General features: G+C 44.9%; 2 protein-coding genes across 4 annotated transcripts in view; both read left to right on the top strand.

Annotated features, from left to right (window-relative positions):
• The window catches only part of Sparcl1 (SPARC like 1), a 30,352-nt gene extending 20,004 nt beyond the window's left edge, over nt 1-10,348 (top strand). The window contains exons 5-11 of the mRNA XM_050155769.1: nt 108-177; nt 851-969; nt 1,910-2,030; nt 3,265-3,401; nt 5,098-5,246; nt 5,791-5,939; nt 9,880-10,348. Of these exons, the coding sequence (XP_050011726.1) occupies nt 108-177; nt 851-969; nt 1,910-2,030; nt 3,265-3,401; nt 5,098-5,246; nt 5,791-5,939; nt 9,880-9,908 (774 nt within the window). The 3' untranslated portion in view covers nt 9,909-10,348. The remainder of the gene's footprint in view (nt 1-107; nt 178-850; nt 970-1,909; nt 2,031-3,264; nt 3,402-5,097; nt 5,247-5,790; nt 5,940-9,879) is intronic.
• Nucleotides 10,349-11,439: 1,091 nt separating this feature from the next.
• Nucleotides 11,440-20,544, top strand: Scpppq1 (secretory calcium-binding phosphoprotein proline-glutamine rich 1). 3 transcript variants are annotated; one of them, XR_007594238.1, is made up of 10 exons: nt 11,440-11,684; nt 12,518-12,605; nt 14,065-14,097; nt 14,184-14,255; nt 14,806-14,844; nt 15,459-15,497; nt 16,478-16,504; nt 18,468-18,497; nt 18,576-19,293; nt 20,407-20,544. XR_007594238.1 is itself a non-coding variant. In XM_050155787.1 (9 exons), the coding sequence occupies exons 1-9, from the start codon at nt 11,584-11,586 to the stop codon at nt 18,603-18,605; spliced, it is 459 nt and encodes a 152-aa protein (XP_050011744.1). In that variant the 5' UTR covers nt 11,440-11,583; the 3' UTR covers nt 18,606-20,396. The 3 variants fall into 3 exon arrangements, 1 of the variants encoding a protein (XP_050011744.1); XR_007594239.1 differs by lacking the exon at nt 14,184-14,255; XM_050155787.1 differs by lacking the exon at nt 20,407-20,544 and having other exon boundaries at nt 18,576-20,396.
• The last annotated feature ends 769 nt before the right edge of the window (nt 20,545-21,313 follow it).

Raw genomic sequence — 21,313 nt, 5'->3', positions numbered from 1 at the left:
TGCACAGCTCAGTGACTGTATGCACAGCTCAGTGACTGTATGCATAGTAAGACATAGGCAAATCACTGATCTCTTGATTACACAAAAATTCTGTTTTGTTTTGAAAGGCCAAGAAAGCAGAGAGCTCGCCAAATGTTGAAACTTCAGATGAGGGCAACTCGAGGGGGCACAGTGCTGGTGAGTGGATCCTTTGCAAGCTGCAACAGGTCCAGGGAGGGATGGAGCCTGTCATTTGGGTTAGCATCCTTTTCCAATCTGATCCAGAAATCCATGTCCTCAATTTCCCCCAAGGAAATATTCTATTAAGTGTTGGTATTTCTTGAATGTGTTTGATAAACTGTGGGTTAATGGGCTTACAAACTAAAAGTTCTGTTGCGCTTTTACACAAAGCTATCTTTATCCTCCCGCAGCCCCAACATCACTTTCAGTTCTGAGAAAGACTGATTCTGTCGCTTGCTCTTAAATCTATCCTGCTCCAGCGACAAACATCTTTAATTTCAACAAAGTTAAATTCTCCTGGCTTAACTTCTGGCCTCTTTGCACATTGTTTTTCATGCACTTCAGATTCTGACTGTCTTAGGCAGGGCCAAGGAGAGCCATTGTCCTCTTGCAGCTCTGATACAGCCTGCCGCAAGGAGACATCCGAAGCCCGTGCACACGTCTGAGGGCAGAGTCCGTCCACACATTAACATCTGTTCATGTGCTTTCCCGTGTCTTCCTCCTGGCTTCGCGTTCTCAGGATCTGGGTTTTCTCTCTAATGAGTGAAAGAGAAGCTATGCATCTGGATGACTTTGTGTTTAATATACAACTTCTCTGTGTTTACACTTCCTTTCCACTCTTTCCTGTTAGATTCCTGCGTGAACTTCCAGTGTAAAAGGGGACACACTTGCGAAGCAGATCAGCAGGGGAAACCCCACTGTGTTTGCCAAGACCCAGAGACCTGCCCCCCTGCAAAAATCCTCGACCAAGTAAGTATTCTGGACAAATTCCTCAAGATAGAAATAGTTTGTAATTTAATCTATTTTTAAGTGGGTGCACAGTTTATCTAATATGTGAAGTAATATTGAGTGGGAACAGATACCAGAGAAATCAAAGTATTTTGATTATGTCGTGAAAAAGAAGAGATAGCCCAGCAGGTTTCTGTGCAGGCCTAAGGATGGGAGTTCAGATCCAGCACCCACATAAATGCTAGGTGGGTGGAAGTGGCAGTGTCCTTGTAACTCCAGGATTCTCAGAAGGCCGAGGTGGGGATTGCTGGAGCAAGCTGACTAGCAAGACTAGTGGTACAGATGATCTCTGGGTTCAACTGAGACATACTAGCTCAGCAATAAGATGGGTAGAGATCAGCAAAGACCCCTGACATAGCCCAAGCCTCCCACACGGGTGCACACACAGAAGCACAGACTGTAGTATGAACACTACACCCATAGCACATAAAATATTTAAAATTTAAAAGATAGTGAGCAGGCAAACTTTCAAATTCATTCTGTCCTGGGGACAGTCAAAATTACAGTCCATGGAGATCTATCTATACGAAGTTAAATTATCATCATGGGTTTACCTTGGTGCCAAATCAGAACATTGGTTTTTTGTTTTGTTTTGGGTTGGGTCGGGATTTTTGTTTTATCAAGACAGGGTTTCTCTGTGTAGCTTTGGTGCCTGTCCTGGAACTCACTCTGTAGACCAGGCTGGCCTCGAACTCACAGAGATCCGCCTGCCTCTGCCTCCCGAGTGCTGGGATTAAAGGCATGCGCCACCACCGCCAGGTCAAAAATTGGTATTTTAGTAGACTCTGTCTGAACACATTACTGGCACAACACAGCTACCAGAGAGACATTCCGTGAGTTCTGGGGATGTGTTCTCCGGCGAGTACTGCGCTCCTCACTTCTCCGTGTTTCCCTCACCTAGGTTTGTGGCACCGACAACCAGACCTATGCCAGCTCCTGCCATCTGTTTGCTACCAAGTGCCAGCTGGAAGGGACCAAGAAGGGGCACCAACTACAGCTGGACTACTTTGGAGCCTGCAAATGTAAGACACTGACCACTGCTCAGAGCATCATTTCTGGGTGGGCTTAGGGTGATTTTTGTGCCTCTTTGAATTTTATATATTATACAAACAAAAAGGTTTATATAGTTATGAAGTCAGACTGAAACAAAGCCAGCTCAGGAATGCCCAGACCTTATCCACAGGAGACTCTGACTCCATAGGGCTGTGCTGGAACCATAGTTTTACTTTGCTTTTTGTTTTTTAAGAAACCTAAACAATTACAGGTCTCCCCACTGAGTTCAGAGGCACCATTGTAATATAGACATGAAAGACAGGGGTTTTATGAATTACACTTACCTTCCTCCCAATTTCACTTAAGTCTTTGCCAAGAATTGTATTGCAGTAGATTCTTCCAGAAGGTGTAATGCCATCTTCCTGCCCCAGAATTTTTTCAGTTGTGTTGGGCTCCCCTTGCAGATAAGTAGTTCCACACTTGTACAGACCCCACTCACACTATACATATGTGTGTGTGTGTGTGTGTGTGTGTGTGTGTGTGTGTGTGTGTGTGTAGTATTATTGTTTGACTTGCTCTGTCCACTGATGTGGACAAAAGTCACCCATGTGCATTCTGGGCAGAAGCCCGTGAAAGCTGCTATGTCACTGTGTTCTCTTGGTTTGTCCCCACACTCAGAAGCTTTGTGCTGAAGCGGTAGCCAGTGTTGAGGCCCAGGGAGACAGTGATGAGCTGAGCCCTTTTGGCAGTCGGTGTCTGATATGGGACCACCTGGAGACTAGCATGGGGTTCTCCAAGTGCAGATTTGTCTTGTGGTTTGCTGCTGCAGAGGGAGCTCCGCTCAGCCTTTTCCTCTACAGCTAATCAGCAACCCACTTGCCCTCCAATTCCAAATTCCTGGTCCCTGGATTTAGCACTAGTTCTCAGCTCTTTACTGCGTGTCAGAATTATTCTGGCATCTCTTAAGACATCTCGACGCCTAGAACCCACTGCAAGATCATGAAGACTTTCTTTCCGTAGAATTGTCCTCTGCTAGTCATAGTAGTGTGAGTGCATCATCTTGGCACTTGCGAGAGCGAGGCAGAAGAAGCCCAAAAAATATCCAAGAACTTTTGCCATTTTATCGGTATGTTGTGAAGACGTACTAGGAGATTCTACCATGCTTCCGGGGGTAAAGCCCACCATAAGGAGGAAGGAGATGTTGAGCTTCCTAAGACTTGTCCTTTGAAGTATGGTCATATCATGTTCTCTGCTCCCTCCCAGCTATTCCTGCTTGTACGGACTTTGAAGTGGCTCAGTTTCCCCTGCGGATGAGAGACTGGCTCAAAAATATCCTGATGCAGCTCTACGAATCGAATCCCAAACATGACGGTTATCTAAATGAAAAGCAGAGAAGCAAAGTGAGTCCCACTCTCTGCTAGCTCTGCGTCTGTCTGCCGGACCCGAGAGGGGAGGTGTGGTGAGATCACACTGGCTTGCACAGCAGCAGAGTCTGCCCCCACCCTTCTCATCTGGTTAGCCTGCATGCATCAACATTCTGCAGTGGTCGCCATCCGTGCCACCACTTCCATAATACAGCCAAACTGCCCACCTTTTACTCATGGGCAGCAGCCTGGAGAGTGTTCCTTAGGTTGCATCTTCAGAGAGCTATAATCAAGCAAAGTTAATTAATGCAGCATTTATGGGATCCGCTTTCCATGCTTGTAACAAATACCTCAGACAAGACAACTTAAAGAAGAAAGTTCTCTTGGTTCACAAGTTTTAGAAGTTCTAGTCTGTGACCGATGTTGACTGTGCTGCTTTGGGCCTGGGTTGAGGTAGTAAATTGTATCAGGGAGTACTCACTTCATAGTGGGCCAAGGAACAAAGCAAAAAAGAAGAGGTGCTGGGCTCTCCACATCTCCTTTGAGGGCATGCTCCTGTACGACCAGGAAACTTCCAACTAGGCCCTACTTCTGAATGTTCCCACCACTTCCCATGAGTGTCATAGGCTGGGGATCAAGCCTCTTAACTCATGGGCCTTTGGGAGACATTCTATCTGTGATAAAGCAGGCTCAAAGTGTTTAAATATAATATTTTCACCCTCATAGACCAGGCACAGATTCTGCTATAAGGGAAATTAATTGCTCATAATAACAGCAACATGTTAAGGTTTAAAATTGCAGAACATTAACTCCAGAAGTTTCAAGAGAAGATTCTTTTATCGGGTAGTTAGTGAATGTATCCCAGGTGCCGAAATTGACCCACATTCTAGAGATACCATGATGGACACATCAAACTTCCACCTAAAAGGCAAGGAGACAGATTACTATACAAAAGTAAGTTCATGTGTGTGAACTGTCTGGCAATAAACTGAACGTTTATTGTACCCGTGCAGCAGGTCCAGTTATTCCAGGGTCTGAAGGGGCGCTACCTGAAAGAACATGGGCGAGAGAGAGGAACGAAGCCAAGCAAAATTCTCTTGTCAAAGCCTCCGTTTATTAGCGTAATGGCAGCGGCTTATATAGCTTCTGGATGAGGAACCTGGGTTGGGGTGGGGGGCTTTGCCAGGGCAGCAAAGGTTACTAGTCAGCACACCTGGTAAGCGGAAACATTCTTTTTGTGGCTCCGCTTAACAAACAGCTCTCAAGGTAGTTGGGATGTGGGGGCTCTCTGCAAACATCCTTAGGACAATGGTCCCTGCTATCAAGATAGTTGGGACGTGAGGCAGGTTCCATCAGCAAACAGCTCTCAAGGTAGTGGGGTTTCTGCAAACATCCTTAGGACAATGGTCCCTGCTATCATCTTTGGGAAAATGGCTCCTGACAGTTTATTTTACGGAGTCATTTTAAAACAAAAAAAGAAAGGAAGGATGGAAGGGAGGGAAAGAGGGAGGGAGGGAAAGAGGGAGAAGAAGGGAAAGGAAAGGAAAAGAAAGGAAAGGAGAGGAAGGGAAGGGAACAGAGAGGAAGCTGCTGTGTTAATAAGAATCCATTTCATCTGGGTCAGGCTTCACATCCTTGACAGGTTTAGTTACCCTTCAAGTAAGATGTAACAAGTGACAATTCTGAGACACTTTCCTGGTACTCTGACAACCTTCTGCCTTCTTAATCTTAGGTCAAGAAAATTTACCTGGATGAAAAGAGGCTCCTGGCTGGAGACCATCCCATCGAGCTTCTCTTGAGGGACTTTAAGAAAAACTACCACATGTATGTGTATCCTGTGCACTGGCAGTTTAATGAGCTGGACCAGCATCCTACAGACAGGTAGAATCCTTCGCCTCCCACCCCAGGACACTCCAGACACCATGAGGAATGTTTCCAGCTTCATTTTCAAACACTAAATGCAAACCACTGTGGTTAGGAATCTAATTAAAAATCACTTAGAAAATAATGGCAGACAGAACCAGCACAGCTTCTGAATTACCATACTGAGTTTCCTTATTAAGTCTCGGGGTTGCCCACAGAGATGCCTTCTATTCTCATTCTGGAACTAAATCCACAAGGTAATCTCATTGGCTCAACTTGGGTCAAGTACCACCTCTGGGACAATTCCAAGCTTGCCGGTGAGTGAGAGCCAGCTCACACAAGCCCGACTTCCAGGTGCTCATATAGACTGGGGTTGGATGATCCACAATTCCCAGCAAAGAGGCGCATCTCGGGCACCACAACTTGTTCTTGCCCGCAGCTTTCCACTATGTATGACTTAGTCACTTGGCATACACAGTGACCTTGTAGAAGGAAATGCCCTTGGTGTTCAAGACTCCCGAGCAAGTCAGGCAGTTAATGGGTTCTCATTGTCCTCTTACAGAATTCTGACGCATTCTGAACTTGCTCCTCTGCGAGCTTCCTTGGTGCCCATGGAGCACTGCATAACACGCTTCTTTGAGGAGTGTGACCCCAACAAGGACAAGCACATCACCTTGAAGGAATGGGGCCACTGCTTTGGGATTAAAGAAGGTAAATTCATTGTCAAGAACAATGTCTACTTCCTCAGATAAATGCCGAGTCTTGTGGCTTAATAGCAAGATCCTACTGTAGCAGTGTGTGTGTGTGTGTGTGTTCGCACACACAGGCCTTTAATCGCGAAACTCAGGAGGCACAGACAGCTATATCTCTTTGCATTCTAGGCCAGCCTGTTCTACACAGTGAGTACCCGGACAGCCAGGACTATATAGAAAAACATTGTCTCAAAACAACAATAATAACAATGTAAACAAAGCCTAACTAACAATACTAAGGTTGTCTTCTGACCTCCATGCACACATATGCATGTACACACACACACACATACATCAGATGCTTTATGGATATGTCTAAAAATACATACAGATGAGCATACAGCCAAGCAACAAGAAAAGACAGACAGTCCAAGGTCAGACTTCCCCCCAGAGGTTGTATGTGTGACTTCCACCTTAAAATTCCTCTTCATGCCCATGTACTATGGGCTGGAATTAGCAAGATCCGAGAGTGTTGGGACTGAGTCCTTTCACGCTCTGCAGAAGACCGACCCTGGTGCTCTCAACCGGCCTCTGTGAATAAAGCCGGCGATGAGCCCGTTTCTCTGAGCAGCTCCTCTCCTGCGTGAGCTGCTACACAACATAGCAAATCACCCCTGAATTAGCAGTCTAACATCTCAGTTTGCCAGGGGTGGGAGTCTGGGAATCACTTTCCCGGGTGGTTCTGGCTTAGGGTCATGTGACCAACCTGGTAGCTGGTGCAGAGGTTACTGCAGGACCTGCTTCTAGTCACCTGACTATTTGTAAAAATCCCACCAGATGGTGCCACCTACCCTTAGTAACCCGAGGCTGAAGTCCACATCCTTCTGACATGTTCTGGTGGTCTCACAGGACAACACTGCTCTCATGTGGGGAACACGGGCCAAGGGAGATCATGGGAAACCATTTTGGAAACTGTACTCTATTAGTACTGACAAAAAATGAACAAGCTATTAGACCCAGACTGGTATAAAAACAATCAATTTCCTTTCTAATATCTATTCTCCAAGCAGAGTATTTATACAAGTTCAAATATGTCCCCCAAATGGTTAAACCTGCCTTTTCAACTTCCTGCTGAAAAGACAGAGCATCCCCAAGTGCAGCTGAAGCCCACTGTTAACAACGTGAGGAGCTCAGCTGGGCCAGACCATTTTCCTTTGTTTTCTTACGGGACTTGGGACTTTAAAGACCTGATATAAAAAAAAAGGCAAATTTGAATTAAAGACATTCATTTACTTAAGGGAAAAAAGTTTTTCTTCTCTGCTTCCTTTACAAATGTCTGGTGGTTCTCCTGGAGTCTGCCTGCCCAGGCTCTGCGCTGGGAGGAGTAAGAAAGGTCAGAGCCCAGTGACTCCAAAGCTACTAATGGCCCTGTTTGTCACTGTGGTCTGGCTGGCGTTACACTGTTTTGAAGCTGGGAAAGAATTATCACACACTAAGCCAATAAGGCAGTCATTAAATGTTCCCTTAGAATAAGCAAACAAGTTATCACTTTGGGAAACCACGGGGCAAGGCAAAGAAAGAATGCCATGTCTTTATAAATGCACTTTCTTCCCTGTGAACACTAGTAAGAGCACAGGACGAGACAGACTTGACCAGCATTTCCCAGAATTTCAACTGCTTGCGATCTAAACCAGCTCTGCTTAAAGGGCACAGAGCCCTGTTACCAGCTGCGGGTGCGCCGCTTGCCCTCAGTCAGTCTCCTCCTTGGCGGTAATAAAGAAGCTCAGAAAAGTGGTGGAAGGGTCCTCGTGATGCTGACACCATGTGCCTCGGTCAGGGTTTCAGTTAATATGATCAACACCACAACCAAAAGCAACTTGGGGGAAAAAAGGTCTATTTCATCTTACAACTCTCCGGCCATGGTCATCAATGAGGGGACTCGGGGCAGGGGCCTGGGGCAGGAGCCTGGAGGCAGGAGCTGATGCAGAGGCCATGGGGGGAGTGCAGCTTACTGGCTTGCTCCCATGATTTTCTCAGCCTGCTTTCTTATAGAACCCAGGATTACCTGGCCAGGGGTAGGGATCCACCACTCACAGTGGGCCGGGTCCCCACAGGCTTGTCTACAGGCTAATCTGAGCATTTTCTCAGCTGAGGTTCCTTCTCAGCTGGCTTCACCGTGTCAGGCTGACAAAAGCCCAACCAATACACCATCTATTGTATCTATTCACATCACTCTTAGAAAAAAAAAAAACCTTTCCAAGTGAAACTAGTGGGGTAAGTCAGCCCATACTGGGTCTCCTGAGCCCTTTAAAGACTTTACTCCAGGGGTGTTGGTGTATGATCAACAGAGAGTCCTGTGGTCACGCGGCAGAGGGAGTTAAGAACGTCTGAGGATGCTGTGGTAAATCCAAGAGCAGATAAGAACCTGACTCAGAAGTGGTTGTGGGGAAGTAAGTAATGCAGTCAAGACACCTTAAAATAGAAGCATACTCTCATGGGGCAGGTTTGGGGCATAAGTGGGCAATGCCTGGTAACAGCAAAAGGAAGTAAACAGGCCCAGAGCGAGGGAGCAGACAGCTGAGGGAATCCTGAGAAAGCCTGCAGTGTCCCCGTATACGACAGGAGCAGATTTGGGGCGATGACAACTTCCACTTGGACACACTGAATTGTTAACACTGACAAAACAAATATGATTCCAAGCCCAAGATATGAGTCATGTGAGTCATAATTGCAAAAGAGTGTGGAAGAGAGTTCTGGGTATAATTCAGTAGCAGAATTCTTACCTCAAATATGCATGGACCCGAGCTTATGCCCACCAAGAGAAAAAGAGAGATCTGGGCATATGGGAACTAATCAAGGCTAAGGAAGAGAATTATTATGCCAACAAAATTGTATTAAGTTATGGGGCAAAGGTCTATGATTGAACACCAAGCCATCACACATGTAGATAACACGTACTGGAGAAGGGGTTCAGAAAGGAGAATGAGCAGTCCCCCCACAAGGAAGGAGTGAAGGAAAGTCCACGTCAAAGGATGTGCTACTAAGGGAGGCGACTATGCAGACTGCAAGGAAGACCAAAGGCAGAAGACAGTCACGGGTCCATTGATGTAGAGATAGGGGTGTCCAGGCAGTCCTGGGAAGGTTACCTGATCCAGAGCAGTCTTGTGGCCAGCAGAGGAGGCTGTGTCATCTGCCATCCAAACCTGATCTGTGCTGCTTACGCCGCCGAGACACCTACCCTTTCTACAGCACCTTAGTGTCCCTCCTACACAGCGCTCCTTGGCCTGCTCCTCCCATTGCCTGCCCTTGGTGGTTCTCAGCCGTACAAAGAATTCCAGAAGCATTGCCTAGGCATCCACGTGATAGCTGTCCGCCCCAGGGACTCTGACTCCAGAAGCTTAGAGACAGCTTCAAACATTCAAACTATTTGCTTAGGCAATTTTACATCTCCTGATACTGTCAAGGCACCAAAGCAGAAGATAGCCAGGGTTTTCTTTCGTCATTTAAGATTAGCTACAATCATACCAGGATTTATCCCTACTGCATGTACTGGCTTTCTGGGAACGTATTCTCTTTGGATGGATACCTTGCTCAGGCTAGATATAGTAGGGAGGACCTTGGACCTTCCCCAAAGCAATGTGTCTTACCCTCTCTGAGAATTGGATGAGGGTGGGGTGAGAGGGGGGTGGAGGGGATGGAAGGAGTGGAGGGAGTAGGAACTTGGATTGGTATGTATAATGAAAAAAAGATAGTTTGTTCTCTTTTTAAAAAAATAAAATAATAAACAAGATAAAAAAAAAAAAAAACGTTCAAACTATGTGAGAACCACTACCCTGCCGTCTGCGGATGGTTTCGCACATCCACAACTCTCGCCAGCCTTTCTCTTCCCAGGCGACTTTCTAAGAGTGCATCTATTTATTCATTTACTTATCCATTCATTTACTTGTTTATTTTTACAGAAGACATAGATGAAAACCTCCTGTTTTGAATGAAGATTTGAACGACCCGTGACTTCCCATCAGCCTCTTCTTCTGCTTTAACCACCTCTGAATCCATGCAGCCATGACACTATAGATTCATATTTAGCAAAATGTTTGTTTGCATGTAAGAGAATACAATGATAGTAACTGCTTGATGGTGATATGCACGTCTTGCATGCATTACAATGTGCCGGGCTTTAACCTTACCTTAGGAAATAGAACTCTAACATTAAGTAGGGTCAGTGTCTACAGAGGACTGCACGGCCTGGGAACAGTTTAACTCACAGTAATGTCTACTTTTATAATTGGCAACTGTAAAACATGAAAATGTGTTTGTATTGTCCATACACCTTATGCATGTTAAGGACGCGGGAATTTGCTCTTTTGTGGTTAACATGCTTCATGTTCAGTATCTTAACGTCTAATAAAGAATCTGTAAGCCCTCAAATGTCTGCACAAGTTGATTTCCAGTTATTTATTTAAACAATTAAAGAAGACCAACCCAGGGCTTCTGTTAAACAATGCTTGCTTCCTGCTCGAAATAAAAAGCACATTTAAAGACAAGGCTGAGATGTTTTCCCTAGCAAACAAATTGCTACAAACTAATCATGAGTATCCTTTGTCCTTATGTAAGTTCCAGTGGGGGGTGTTGAATTCAACTGCTTTTTAGCTGAGTGCGTGGGTGACTCTACATGGCTGTAGCCAGCCACTTCCCACTTCTGTGCAGTAGCACTTGTGCGTGGCAGAGAAGGAGGCAGACGATGAGCAGTGGGGGCCATCAGACAGCAGCACTCCTACGGCCTGACTGTGTCTTAGAAAAATTTTTGGGCTTTTCTGCAACACTAAAAACTGGGGCACAAAAGTATAAACGACACCACACTGTTTTCCAGCGTCTGAAGGGAGGCACCAAAAGTTTCTGGCAGCCATTGTGTTCACTTTATAATATTTGAAAGAAACAGAAGGTTATGTAGTTTTCTACTGAAATAGAAGCTATCAATACAATTATCTTTACTTGTTTTTATTTTTATGAGGTCAATAAGTCTCTTGCTCCTTAACTAAAACCACATTAAACCATGTCCATTCTACATAATTAAGTGCAATTTGACCAACCAAAATCTAATTGTTTATTTTCATCAAATAGGAAGTTAATTTTAGAAATTATTCTAAACTTCAGAATATGTTTATATATACCGAAATGTCCTAATTAGAAATCAAATTTTAGAAGCTAAATTTTGGAAACCACATTTTATAATTATACCAGCGGGTGTCAATTAGACCTGCATTTTATTTTACTCTCAGGCAACTTTGTAAAAAATACTTTAAAATAAGGAAAACTGATTTTAATATTAAGGATGCCATCTAAACATTTACTAAAAATTATTGAGAATAATTTTCATTTCTAAATAAAAATACTAAGAATGGAGATGTTCAAATCTTACCCTGGGTCTAAGGATCCCAGGAGACAGATCACAGAAGTACTTTCACGTTCTTAGTGGTCAGTTCCTAATGACGAGTTGGTTGCCACAGAGAATCGCTCTGGTTCCACCAAGGCCATGAAGTTGTCTTCTCAGAATCAGTCGTTAAGCCGATCTCGATAATTGTGATCATCTAGAAACCGGAGTCCAGGTCTGAAGCCAAATGCTCAGTTTAGTCTTGAGTGTGTGAGTCATATTGCCCGTGATCATGCAGGCATTAGCACCACAGCTTAAATACCAGCCAGGTGGAGGGATGTCAGGCCACACCGCTTCCCGGATCTGCCGCTCTGAGGACCATTGGAAGTACAGGTAATTAAAGCAATATAATTTATACTGCTCAAAGTAAGTGGGACAGTCTTGGGTTGGGAAGTTCAATGATTTTTACTATGTCCACTTATCAAAATAAGAAAGAATTTTTAGAGTGTGAATCTAGAAAATTCACAAAGGAAAAATATGAAACAGAAAGGATGAAAAGAAATCCGTGTTCAGGCAAAGTGATAGAAACTCAGCCAGCGCTGAGTTTCAGCATATTGCAGTAGCTGACAGATGGAATCTGCCCCAAATGTTGGGGACATGTCTTCATAAAAATATGCTGCCGGAGACCATAGGACAATGACGTAGTTTAAAACGCAAGCGTGACCTCACTAGCGTGAAGGTTCGCCCGCAGGGCAGAGCAGATCGTGCTGAGTTGCTTTACTGAATTATTCACATTGTGCTTATTCTAATCAACCCACTATGCCTTGCAGATTTTCCTCATAGAGCTTCCCTTCTAAAGAACTGTAATTATCAATGACAGCATCCAGGGCCTGTGGGCTGCTCAGTCTTCTGCAGGCAGGAGCTCTATTCTGTAAAAGCATTCTCTCCATTTAACCGATCACTTCCTCATTGTAGCATTAAAAACAAAAGATCTATGCACAGAGATGGCAATCTTGAGTCACTTCAGCGGCAGAAAGGCTGAGGTGTAAGGAAGGGGGGCGGGGCTCTGACAGGTAATATAACAAGCTAGAGAATGACTGGTATAAAGGTACTTGAAGCTTTTAAAGGTTTTTCAAGCTTTAAAAAAGAATGTGAATCTGGAGGCAAGATTTAGCCTGACTACTGACAGCGTGTCCACCTAAACTGTCTGTTCGCCATGGAAACAGGACGTCCCTCACTTCAGGCTCTCCCTTCAGAATGAAGGTTTTCCTCCTGGCCTCCCTGCTGAGCGCAGCCACTGCTCAGCCCATCCCTGTGAGTACTTCCTCAGCTGCTCCTTCAATCAGCACTGAGGCTTCCTATTTCTGGGCTAGGAAGCATCCCACATCTTCACAGAAGAGGAAAGAGGAGTCTGTGAGTGCAACGAGATCAGGAACCTTCCTGGGTGTAAGGGTCTGCTTCTGAAGACCTTAGCTAGATGGTGACCTTGGGCAAGGAACTAACTCACGCTTTCCCTGTCAGCTGAGTTTGAACAACCCCAGAGTGTATAAATGATTAAAAGTGGTTCCGAAACACGTACAGCCCCACTTGTAACAGAAAGCGCTTGGTAAACTCGGCAATATAAACCAAGTACTCTACAGGGACCCAGGTGGAAATTTAGTAGTTGGATTGAGCCTCGTTTATAGCACTGCCCTGCATTCATCAGGGTTCACTTAAAAAGCGCCTCTCAAAGATGCCCGGCACCAAGACTGCAGCCTGAAAGACTTGGTTTTACAGAGAGAAAGATTTAAGACTACCCACACTGGTTAGAACCTAACTGCTTAGAAGCTAGTATTAAAAACTTACGTCTGAAATACACAGTGCAGGAGTGCGGCAGCTCATGAAAATATTATCCATGGATGTCTTTACTGTCCCATTTTGGAAAACAAGATTTTTAGTAACAACCTATGCCTGTGTGCAGCACGCCTGGATAACCAGCCTGCTTGTTACATTAGGTCACAGTCGATTCTTGCAACATTAACAAGAATTGTTGATGTAGTGTGTTCTTGGTAGTGCTAAGGCCCAAACCCAGGGTGTTCCACACCAAGGCAAATGCTCTTCCATCTAGGTACATCCCCAGCCCACTAGCGTCTCTGGAAATGAGCATGTGTTTCGGTCACAGAGTGACGATGCATCACGTCCATTGCTCTGCAGGTGACCCATGAAATAATGACATGTTTTCTGACAGCATCTTAGAACACACAGAACACGGTGATACCACACCGCCAGCCGCTTGACCTTTCCTTGTGCACGGACTACAACCATGCTCCCCACATCTGTCACAGACCGTGCCCAGCACCCGTGAGGCGTGAAGCCAGCTCTGTGTACATTTGTCAACAAGGGGGCTTTCAAAGGAATGGGAGACCATTCAAAGGTTGTGGGGAGGTTACAAGATTTGACACTCAAACTCCCTTCCTTTGAACGTCTCCATCCTGAAAAACCAATCTAGAGCAGCAATGACGCTAACTAAACCATTGCGGGACATGCAGTGGATGACCCAGGAAAGGAAATAAAAACATGTTTTGGATGTAACTTTAAAGCTGAAAAGCGCTTGGCATTCTAAATGACTGGACAAGATTAATTCAGCATTTCCCTGTTAAATATGTAATGTATTTCAGAGGTGACAGGCATGATGCTCGCAGGCTTTTTTGCTGCTCTCATATAAAATAAAATGTCTTCATGGATAAGATATGGTCGTCAGCCATTTTACCTTGTTGCTTTTCTTGTTTCCAAGCTTGACCAATCTGGAGGAAGCTCCAGTGAACAGGTAAGCTTGACCTTCCAAACGGATGCTCATCGTTTAAAAGCTGTGGTTTGTGGACAGAGCCATTCACACTGCACTTCCTTTCACAGAGATTCAACTTTCTCCCACCGCAAATCCCGCCCTTCTTTCCTCAGTTTCCCTTCCCCCAGGCTCCTCCTCTGGTAAGCAGGGTGTGGGAAGTCTCAAGAGTATCATTTGGGGTGGTGGCTGTCAAGCGTTCCAGACCCAGACATAGGACACGTTAAAAGAAAAACTGTTGGCTGTTCACGGTCTTCCCCCAGCACGGCTTGTAGCAGGAGTCCCACGGCCCACCAGGCCTAGTCCAGGGGCACTCGTGCTGATGGCGCTGACCACGAAGGGGGCTTTGTGAACAGCAGCCTCTGTGACAGCATTCTTGGTTGTTCCTAAATCACGTTGTTGCTCGCTTTTCTTAAAAAGAAAAGTTTCCTCGGGTTTCTATAACAGAACCTTAGACACCATGTTTAATTAATCAAAATAATTATAGCTCCTAAAATAAAAAGAGTATATCAAATACAGAGTTCCCGAAGGACAGTAGCCTTATTTACTGGCACCCTGGGCCCAGAGGCCCAAGACTCTCAGCACACACCAGAAGGCTAAAACGGTGCTGCGTGAATAAAGAACAGAAAACAGCAGAGGAAAATGGACCTGGCTTGGTTCACTCACAGTTCACCTTTTTTTTTCTTTTTATAGAATCCAGTTCCGTTTCCCTTCCCTCTTAATCCGAATCAGGTAAATATATTTAAAACTTCCTTTAAGAAGATCGTGTTGTTGCTCGCTTTTCTTGAAAAGTTTCCTTGGGTTTCTATAACTTTTTCTCAAAAGTCAAAGCAAAACATTACTTTGACCTTCTTGCTGACACCCTCAGTGTCTCTGAATAGTTGGGACTTTATAATCGTCTCAGTGAGGGCTGGAGAAATACTAAGTGCATGATGGGTCCTTTTGATACATGCTCCCAGACACAAAGGCAACACTGGTGGGCTGTCAGTCAAACACTCCCCAAAGACAGATCCTGAGCAACAAAAGGAAATCCTTATTCTGTAAATCGGAAGCTCCCCCCGCCAGCAGAGGGCGCCTGGGTTCAAAAACGAGCAGAGTGGCCTCTGGTAGAGAAATTGGTGGGGTTGCAAGAACCTTCAACAGAGCCTTAGACACCGTGTTTAATTAATCAAAAAATTATAGCTCCTAAAAAAATAGTATATCAAATCCAGAGTTCCCGAAGGACAGTAACCTTATTTATTGGCACCCTGGGCCCAGAGACCTAAGACTCTCAGAACAGAAAACAGCAGAGGAAAACGGGCCTGGCTTGGTTCACTCACAGTTCACCTTTTTTCTTCTTTTTGTAGATTCCAATTCCGATTCCCTTCCCTTTTGATCCAAATCAGGTAAATATATTTAAAACTTCCTTTAAGAAGATATCTACTTGACTAATTAAAACTTGTTTTGTTTGGTTTAAAGAATGGGATGTACAATCCCACATATCCCTGAAGGCTGAAGTGCCTAAGCCAAGCTGTGACCACACGGAGGGAACAGGGGGCCAGCAGCACTAACTGGAGAACAGCCTGAGGAGGCAGATGCACTGGCTGTCTGAGCCTCTGGAGGGGATGGGGCAGGGAGGGTTCGGACGCTCTTCTCACCTGGAGGCTGCTGCACTTACACTTACAGGGATGCGACCTTACTGAAAGGTAGCATGTCCTAGCGCTCTAGTTAAGGGTAAGGTAGATGAGTACAAAGGGTGTGTTGGTTTACCTTGTATTTTTAACAAGGTTCTCCTGAAGTGTGACGGTTATTTGTAAGATGATAGATTCAGCTACAAACCAAAAAAAAAAAAAAAAAAAAAAAAAAAACTGTGTTTATTACACCATGGCAATTCAATCATTAAACACTATTGAACTTGTGAGGAAAAGCCATTCGCTGTGTAACTCAGTCTTTAAACACTATTGAACTTGTGAGGAAAAGCCATTCGCTGTGTAACTCAGTCTTTAAACACTATTGAACTTGTGAGGAATAGCCATTCGCTGTAACTCAATCTTTAAACACTATTGAATTCGTGAGGAATAGCCATTGGCTGTTTTTTCATGGAGCTTCTCCTAAGTATAATGCAATGCACATGCATGAGAGATCCTGCCCTCCCTACCATGCTGAGCCCACAAAGCAAACTGTAGAGTGCCCATTCCCAGAGATGGTTTGGAAAAGGGTACAGGAGAGTTTGTAAACTCTCAGAGGTAAGGATTTAATGATAGAATTTTAGAAATGCTCGGGGCTTTAAAAATATGCTTCCACTTACCAGGCTAACTTGAAGTTGTAACTCAAAGTTGAAATGCTAAATTATAATTCTTGGATTATTTTGTTTCTTCTATTCAAGGTTCTGACACCTAGTCAACTTATAACGGTAAGTATATTTTGCTCTGTTGATCTATAGGGAATCTAAGAAGTAGCCCCTAATACCAAACAAAATGAGCCATTCGTTCTGAAAGGCACTGGGCTCACTCAGTTCATCCGACACAAGGTAAGGATGCCTGTTTAACCCAAATGCAACCAGGCACATGGAAGAACTCTTTCCTTCGGTTCAATTCACTGCACTATAAAGTGACAAGACCACGCCTTCTATGGTTGACACTTTTGATGAGCGAGAATGCAGGAGAGAGGGACAGAATAAAGCGTTTTAGGAGATTAGATTCCATTACTAATGAGTTGCCACAAACACATACCACGTGGAACATTCCCACATCTAAACCCCCGAAGAGGGCTGTTTGTTTTTGAAGCAGTGTCTCTCTACATGGCCTGGAACTCACCATGTAGACCAGGCTGGCCTCAAATTCACAGCAATCCACCTGCCTTTGCCTCTGCCTCTGCCTCTGCCTCTGCCTCTGCCTCTGCCTCCGCGGTGCTGGTATTAAAGGTGTGTACCACCATGTCAGGTCCAAAAGATGTTTTTTAATCAACTGCACATGACTGAACTGATAAGCGAACTGTTTATTGGTTAGTAAGTACCATAGATCAGTGCATGTCGGAGGAATGCTTTGAATAGAATCACAAAAGAAAAACCTACAAAGTTCCATTTCTCTATCTAAAAGACACACATTTCTGAAATAGGAGCACATTCACAATGAAGAAAATGCATGTTACTCTTTTAGAAGCTGTTAATAAAACATTTTCATAGTTAATAGTGTCTTAGAAACAGACATGTAGTATTCTTTTAAGGGTCAGAAAGCTGGGCCAGAATAGTTTGTGTGAGAGATAAAATAGAAACTAGTTCAAGTCATCCCGAAGATCACTTAAACATACCGGGAAGCCTAAAGCCAATTTCAGTTCAGGCAACTGGTATTCTTCCCACAGCGCACCCTGTTAAAACATCACAGCCCATTCCCAGAGAGCAAATCTATAAACGCCAAGCAAACTTGCTAAGTGTGCTTCAGGTAGCCTTCAGAGTGATTACCAGTGATTATGAACTCAGCAGGGCTCCTTCCCAGGCAAGCTTGGCCACAGAAGCACAGAGCAGCCAGGGATGGGAAGCGGGTCTTGATCTCACTTGCAGAGCTGGACCAGTTTTGTGGATTAGCTGTCCTCCAGCACGGAAAATACGGACCCTGCCAGACTTCTGGGGGTATCCTCTCCTCAGAGAATCTGATTCGTTCAAGTTACCAGAGGCCTTCTTAAAACATCTAACCAATCTTACAGAACTGCCTTACCTAGCCAGTGACAGTGTCTACTCAGAACCACACACACTTCTCCTCTCTCGCTCTCCCTTCTCCCCCTTTCTTGCCCTCTTCCAACACTCACTACCCAGAGTGCTGTTCATGCATAAGAACCACTGAAGCTGGCCAGTGTGCACTCAGTTGGCTTCACTATTCCTACAGGCTCTGGCGCAGGCAGCTTAAAGAGGGGTTCACCACTTCCACCAAGTCAGTTTCTGATGTTCTGGGGCAGGAGCCTTAAAGAGGGGTTCACCACTTCCACAAGTCAGTTTCTTGAACAAGCTGCTGAGTTTTAAGCAGCCCATTTCCAGCGAAACAGCTGTGCAAGCAAACCCTCAAGACAAAACACACATCCATAGCTGTGCCAAAGGAGATCATTCAGCAGACGCTCATATCCACAACAAAGCCGTCACTTGCTTAGAGTGGACCAGAGCTTCTTCGACCTTCTAACTTTGAAATACAGTAGGTAGTTAGAAGGTGGAGAGAAGTATCTATGTAAATTGAATAAATTTAAATATCTTAATTTGGAAATCTTAAATACAATATCATTTTCAAGGAAGCATTTATGTACAAAACACTTTACCTAGCGCGTGGACGACGGCAAACAGAAACCAAAGGGCAAACCCACTGACGGTTCTCTCCTTTGCTCCTTTGCAGCTAATCACTTCGATTTTGAACCAACTGCAGGTAAATCGGTTTTTATAAACCACAAACTCACTAGGGAACTGATGCTGGTATTTAATTCTTTTCTTTCCTTATTTTCAGGGCTTCCTTGGGGTAAGATTCTATTTCTGATTATACTAAGTGACATCCAATGTCAGGTAAGAGAGACTTTCTTCTGAGCTACAAAAGCTAAGACAGAATCAGAGTCAGTTACAACCCACGGGCATTATGAATTCAGTTCCTGCGTCTCCATCAGTAAGTATCCTGACAGATACACAAGGGGGGTTCACAAATTTAAGGTTATAGAAATCAACACAACATTAAGCCACAAACTTTCAAATAATTGTACTTTACCTTGGATTTCTGTCTAATGGGCAACTCGGAGTAACTGAATGAGAAAAGTAAAATGACCAAAGGTAGCTCTGTCCTGTCCTCAAGGCAATTTTGAGGGGGGAAATTGGCTTTTCACCCACTAGCCTTCCATGCAATAAGTTTTGCTGCCCTGGGATATTACTAGTATTTTCTTTACCACTGTGAGGACCTCCGTCCATCAGGCCACCACTCCCCATGCGGGAGAAAAAAGCTGCTATATGTTATAGGAAGATCACAGTTTTTCAGCATGTACTGATAATCAAAGCACAGGATTTTCTATGCCAATCCCCCAATTAACACCACTATTAACACATCAACAAAATAACCACGAAACGGGAGAGGCGGGTGGAGGCAGAGGAGGAACCCTGACGATGTCTCGCGTATTAACTATCACTGTGCTGGCTATTTCTACAGAAATAATTCCCGGTTACAGCCGAAGTCACACATGGTGAGTAAATCCCCAGAAGGCGGCCATGACCTCGTACGTGGTTTATTGTAAGGGTTTATCACCACAGACAACGTCTGTGTGAGTAAATGAATGCCATGAAAAGGGCAAGAGTTCAGAAGAGCAACGAAACTGCGAAGGGTGTGTCTCTCAAAGGATGTATTCGAATTGTGTTTTAAGCGGGCTGGGGTGTGGCTCAGTGGGAAGAGTTCTTGCCTGGCGTGTGTAAGGTCCTGGTCCCACCCGCAATAAAACATAAACGTATTTAGAAAAACTCCAGAAATGTCTTAGAATATGCATCACAGAAGTTCTGGACATATTAAAACTAATCATTTTAACCCCAAGATGTCTTGAAAAAATGCTGGAGTTTTCAAATTCTTTCTTTATCTACCACACTTTTAACTTTCAAGATAACTATGACATTAAGTAAAATTAGGATAAATATTTATGTCTGAATGTTTTCAAAAACTCAAGAGTGCCTGTGTCAGGCACGTACCGACTGCGGCCATCATCCTCAGATTAAGAAATCCTGAAATAGACTGTCTTTGGCCCACAGCTGTGCACAATTTCATCGGTTGAATTTGAATTCAATTTGACCAGACAAAGCCTTTAAAAAAGCATGCAATACGTGGTTCACGTAGGCCCAGCTGTTGTAAGGGATCTACACCACTACACACAGTCCACAGGACTGACTGCCTCCTTTAGGAGCACCTCAGGGTCAGAACTCGGGTAGGGAACATAGCTGACAAAGAGCACACTCTGGGGCTAGGGAGACTGGGATCGAATCTCAGCTCCCTTGGGAGAGAACGTCTTGAGCAATCTTTCCAAACGCCAGCTGCTTCATCTGTAAAACACCTGAGGATGGAGCAATACTCGGCACGATCTAGCATCCCTACTGATGCTACTACTAAGGTCTCCTAGAGAGAAAAACTTCACCCCAAACGCAGGCTCGTAACCGCGAGCAGACATGAGCAAGAACAAGGACCACCAGTGACCTCAGACATGAGCAAGAACAGGGGGACCACCAGTGACTCTGGGGGACCACTGGTGACCACAAGCAGACACTCCTGACAGGAAGGCCGGAAGCCAGTGGTTTGAATGTCTTCTCTATTGCAGGTGGTGCTGAGTTTTGTCCAGGTTACCTGTTCTATGCTATCTGCAGCTTGGAACAGTCTTACCATCTTGAATACTCTGAAGAAAGTTCTGTGAAACTTCAGACAGCACAGCGAAATCTGTTATCTACAGACCATCTGCTCTAAATAAAATTCTCACTAAAACATCTGTGTGGCTTTCAGTGCATGTGTTTTGTGGCTGCTCAAAGCTTCTCAAGAGCCTTAGAAAGGAGCTCAGTCTCAGTGCTGGGAAACGGCGTTCTCTCCAAGCCGGCTTCACCCAGTGCCTCCTGAACACCCATCCTCATCGGGTCCAAGTGCCCATGACACACCTGAGGGCCATGCGTTTCTGTTTACCTTGAAATCCAGGTCTCAGAGCTCCTCAGCAGACTTCAGCAGGCTGCAAAGGCTGCGACCAGCTCAGCCCAGCTGTCTACCATGCAGGGTCCTGGCATATACCCCAACCCCTTTGTCCTTCCCTCTGGCTGGAGCGACCCTTATTCTCAAATCTCAAGACAAAACTACCACACCCCCTTTCCATACGCCGGAGTCTTCAGAGGTCCCGCTGGAATCCAAAAAGCATGGGCCTCTCGTTCAGGCCAACTGAACATGCCAGAGGACAGCTCTAGCCAGCAGGTGACACCTGGCTCACTGTAGTTAGATGGCATTACTTCCCCTTCTTCTTCCCGAGGGACCCCACCAATACATTCTCTCCTCCATCAGGGATTGCAATATTAGCAGGCACCTCTCAAAGAAGCTCCTCAATCCTTAATATTATCCACAAAGCCATCTGAACTCACAGAGGCTCCTGCTAACCTGAACAATTCCCTTCTATGTCTATTCTTTGTCAGAAGCCGTCACTGTAAAGTGACAGCTCTAGGAATCACTAATTCACCTGGGCATATTTTTAA

This window comes from Alexandromys fortis, unplaced genomic scaffold (genome assembly GCF_014885135.2).
Source record: "Alexandromys fortis isolate MF-2015 unplaced genomic scaffold, M_Fortis_MF-2015_v1.1 scaffold_87, whole genome shotgun sequence".
In the NCBI taxonomy this organism is placed as follows: Eukaryota; Metazoa; Chordata; class Mammalia; order Rodentia; family Cricetidae; genus Alexandromys; species Alexandromys fortis.
Note: the sequence above shows the minus strand (reverse complement) of the source record. Positions and strands in the feature narration are given on the sequence as shown.

Excerpts from the sequence above, each read along its gene's own strand:
- Scpppq1 (XM_050155787.1), top strand. The coding sequence starts at position 11,584 with ATGCAGGCATTAGCACCACAGCTTAAATACCAGCCAGGTGGAGGGATG. Across the intron at positions 11,685-12,517 it reads GAGGACCATTGGAAGTACAG|GACGTCCCTCACTTCAGGCT; the intron begins GTAATTAAAGCA and ends CCATGGAAACAG. Across the intron at positions 14,256-14,805 it reads TCCCCCAGGCTCCTCCTCTG|AATCCAGTTCCGTTTCCCTT; the intron begins GTAAGCAGGGTG and ends TTCTTTTTATAG.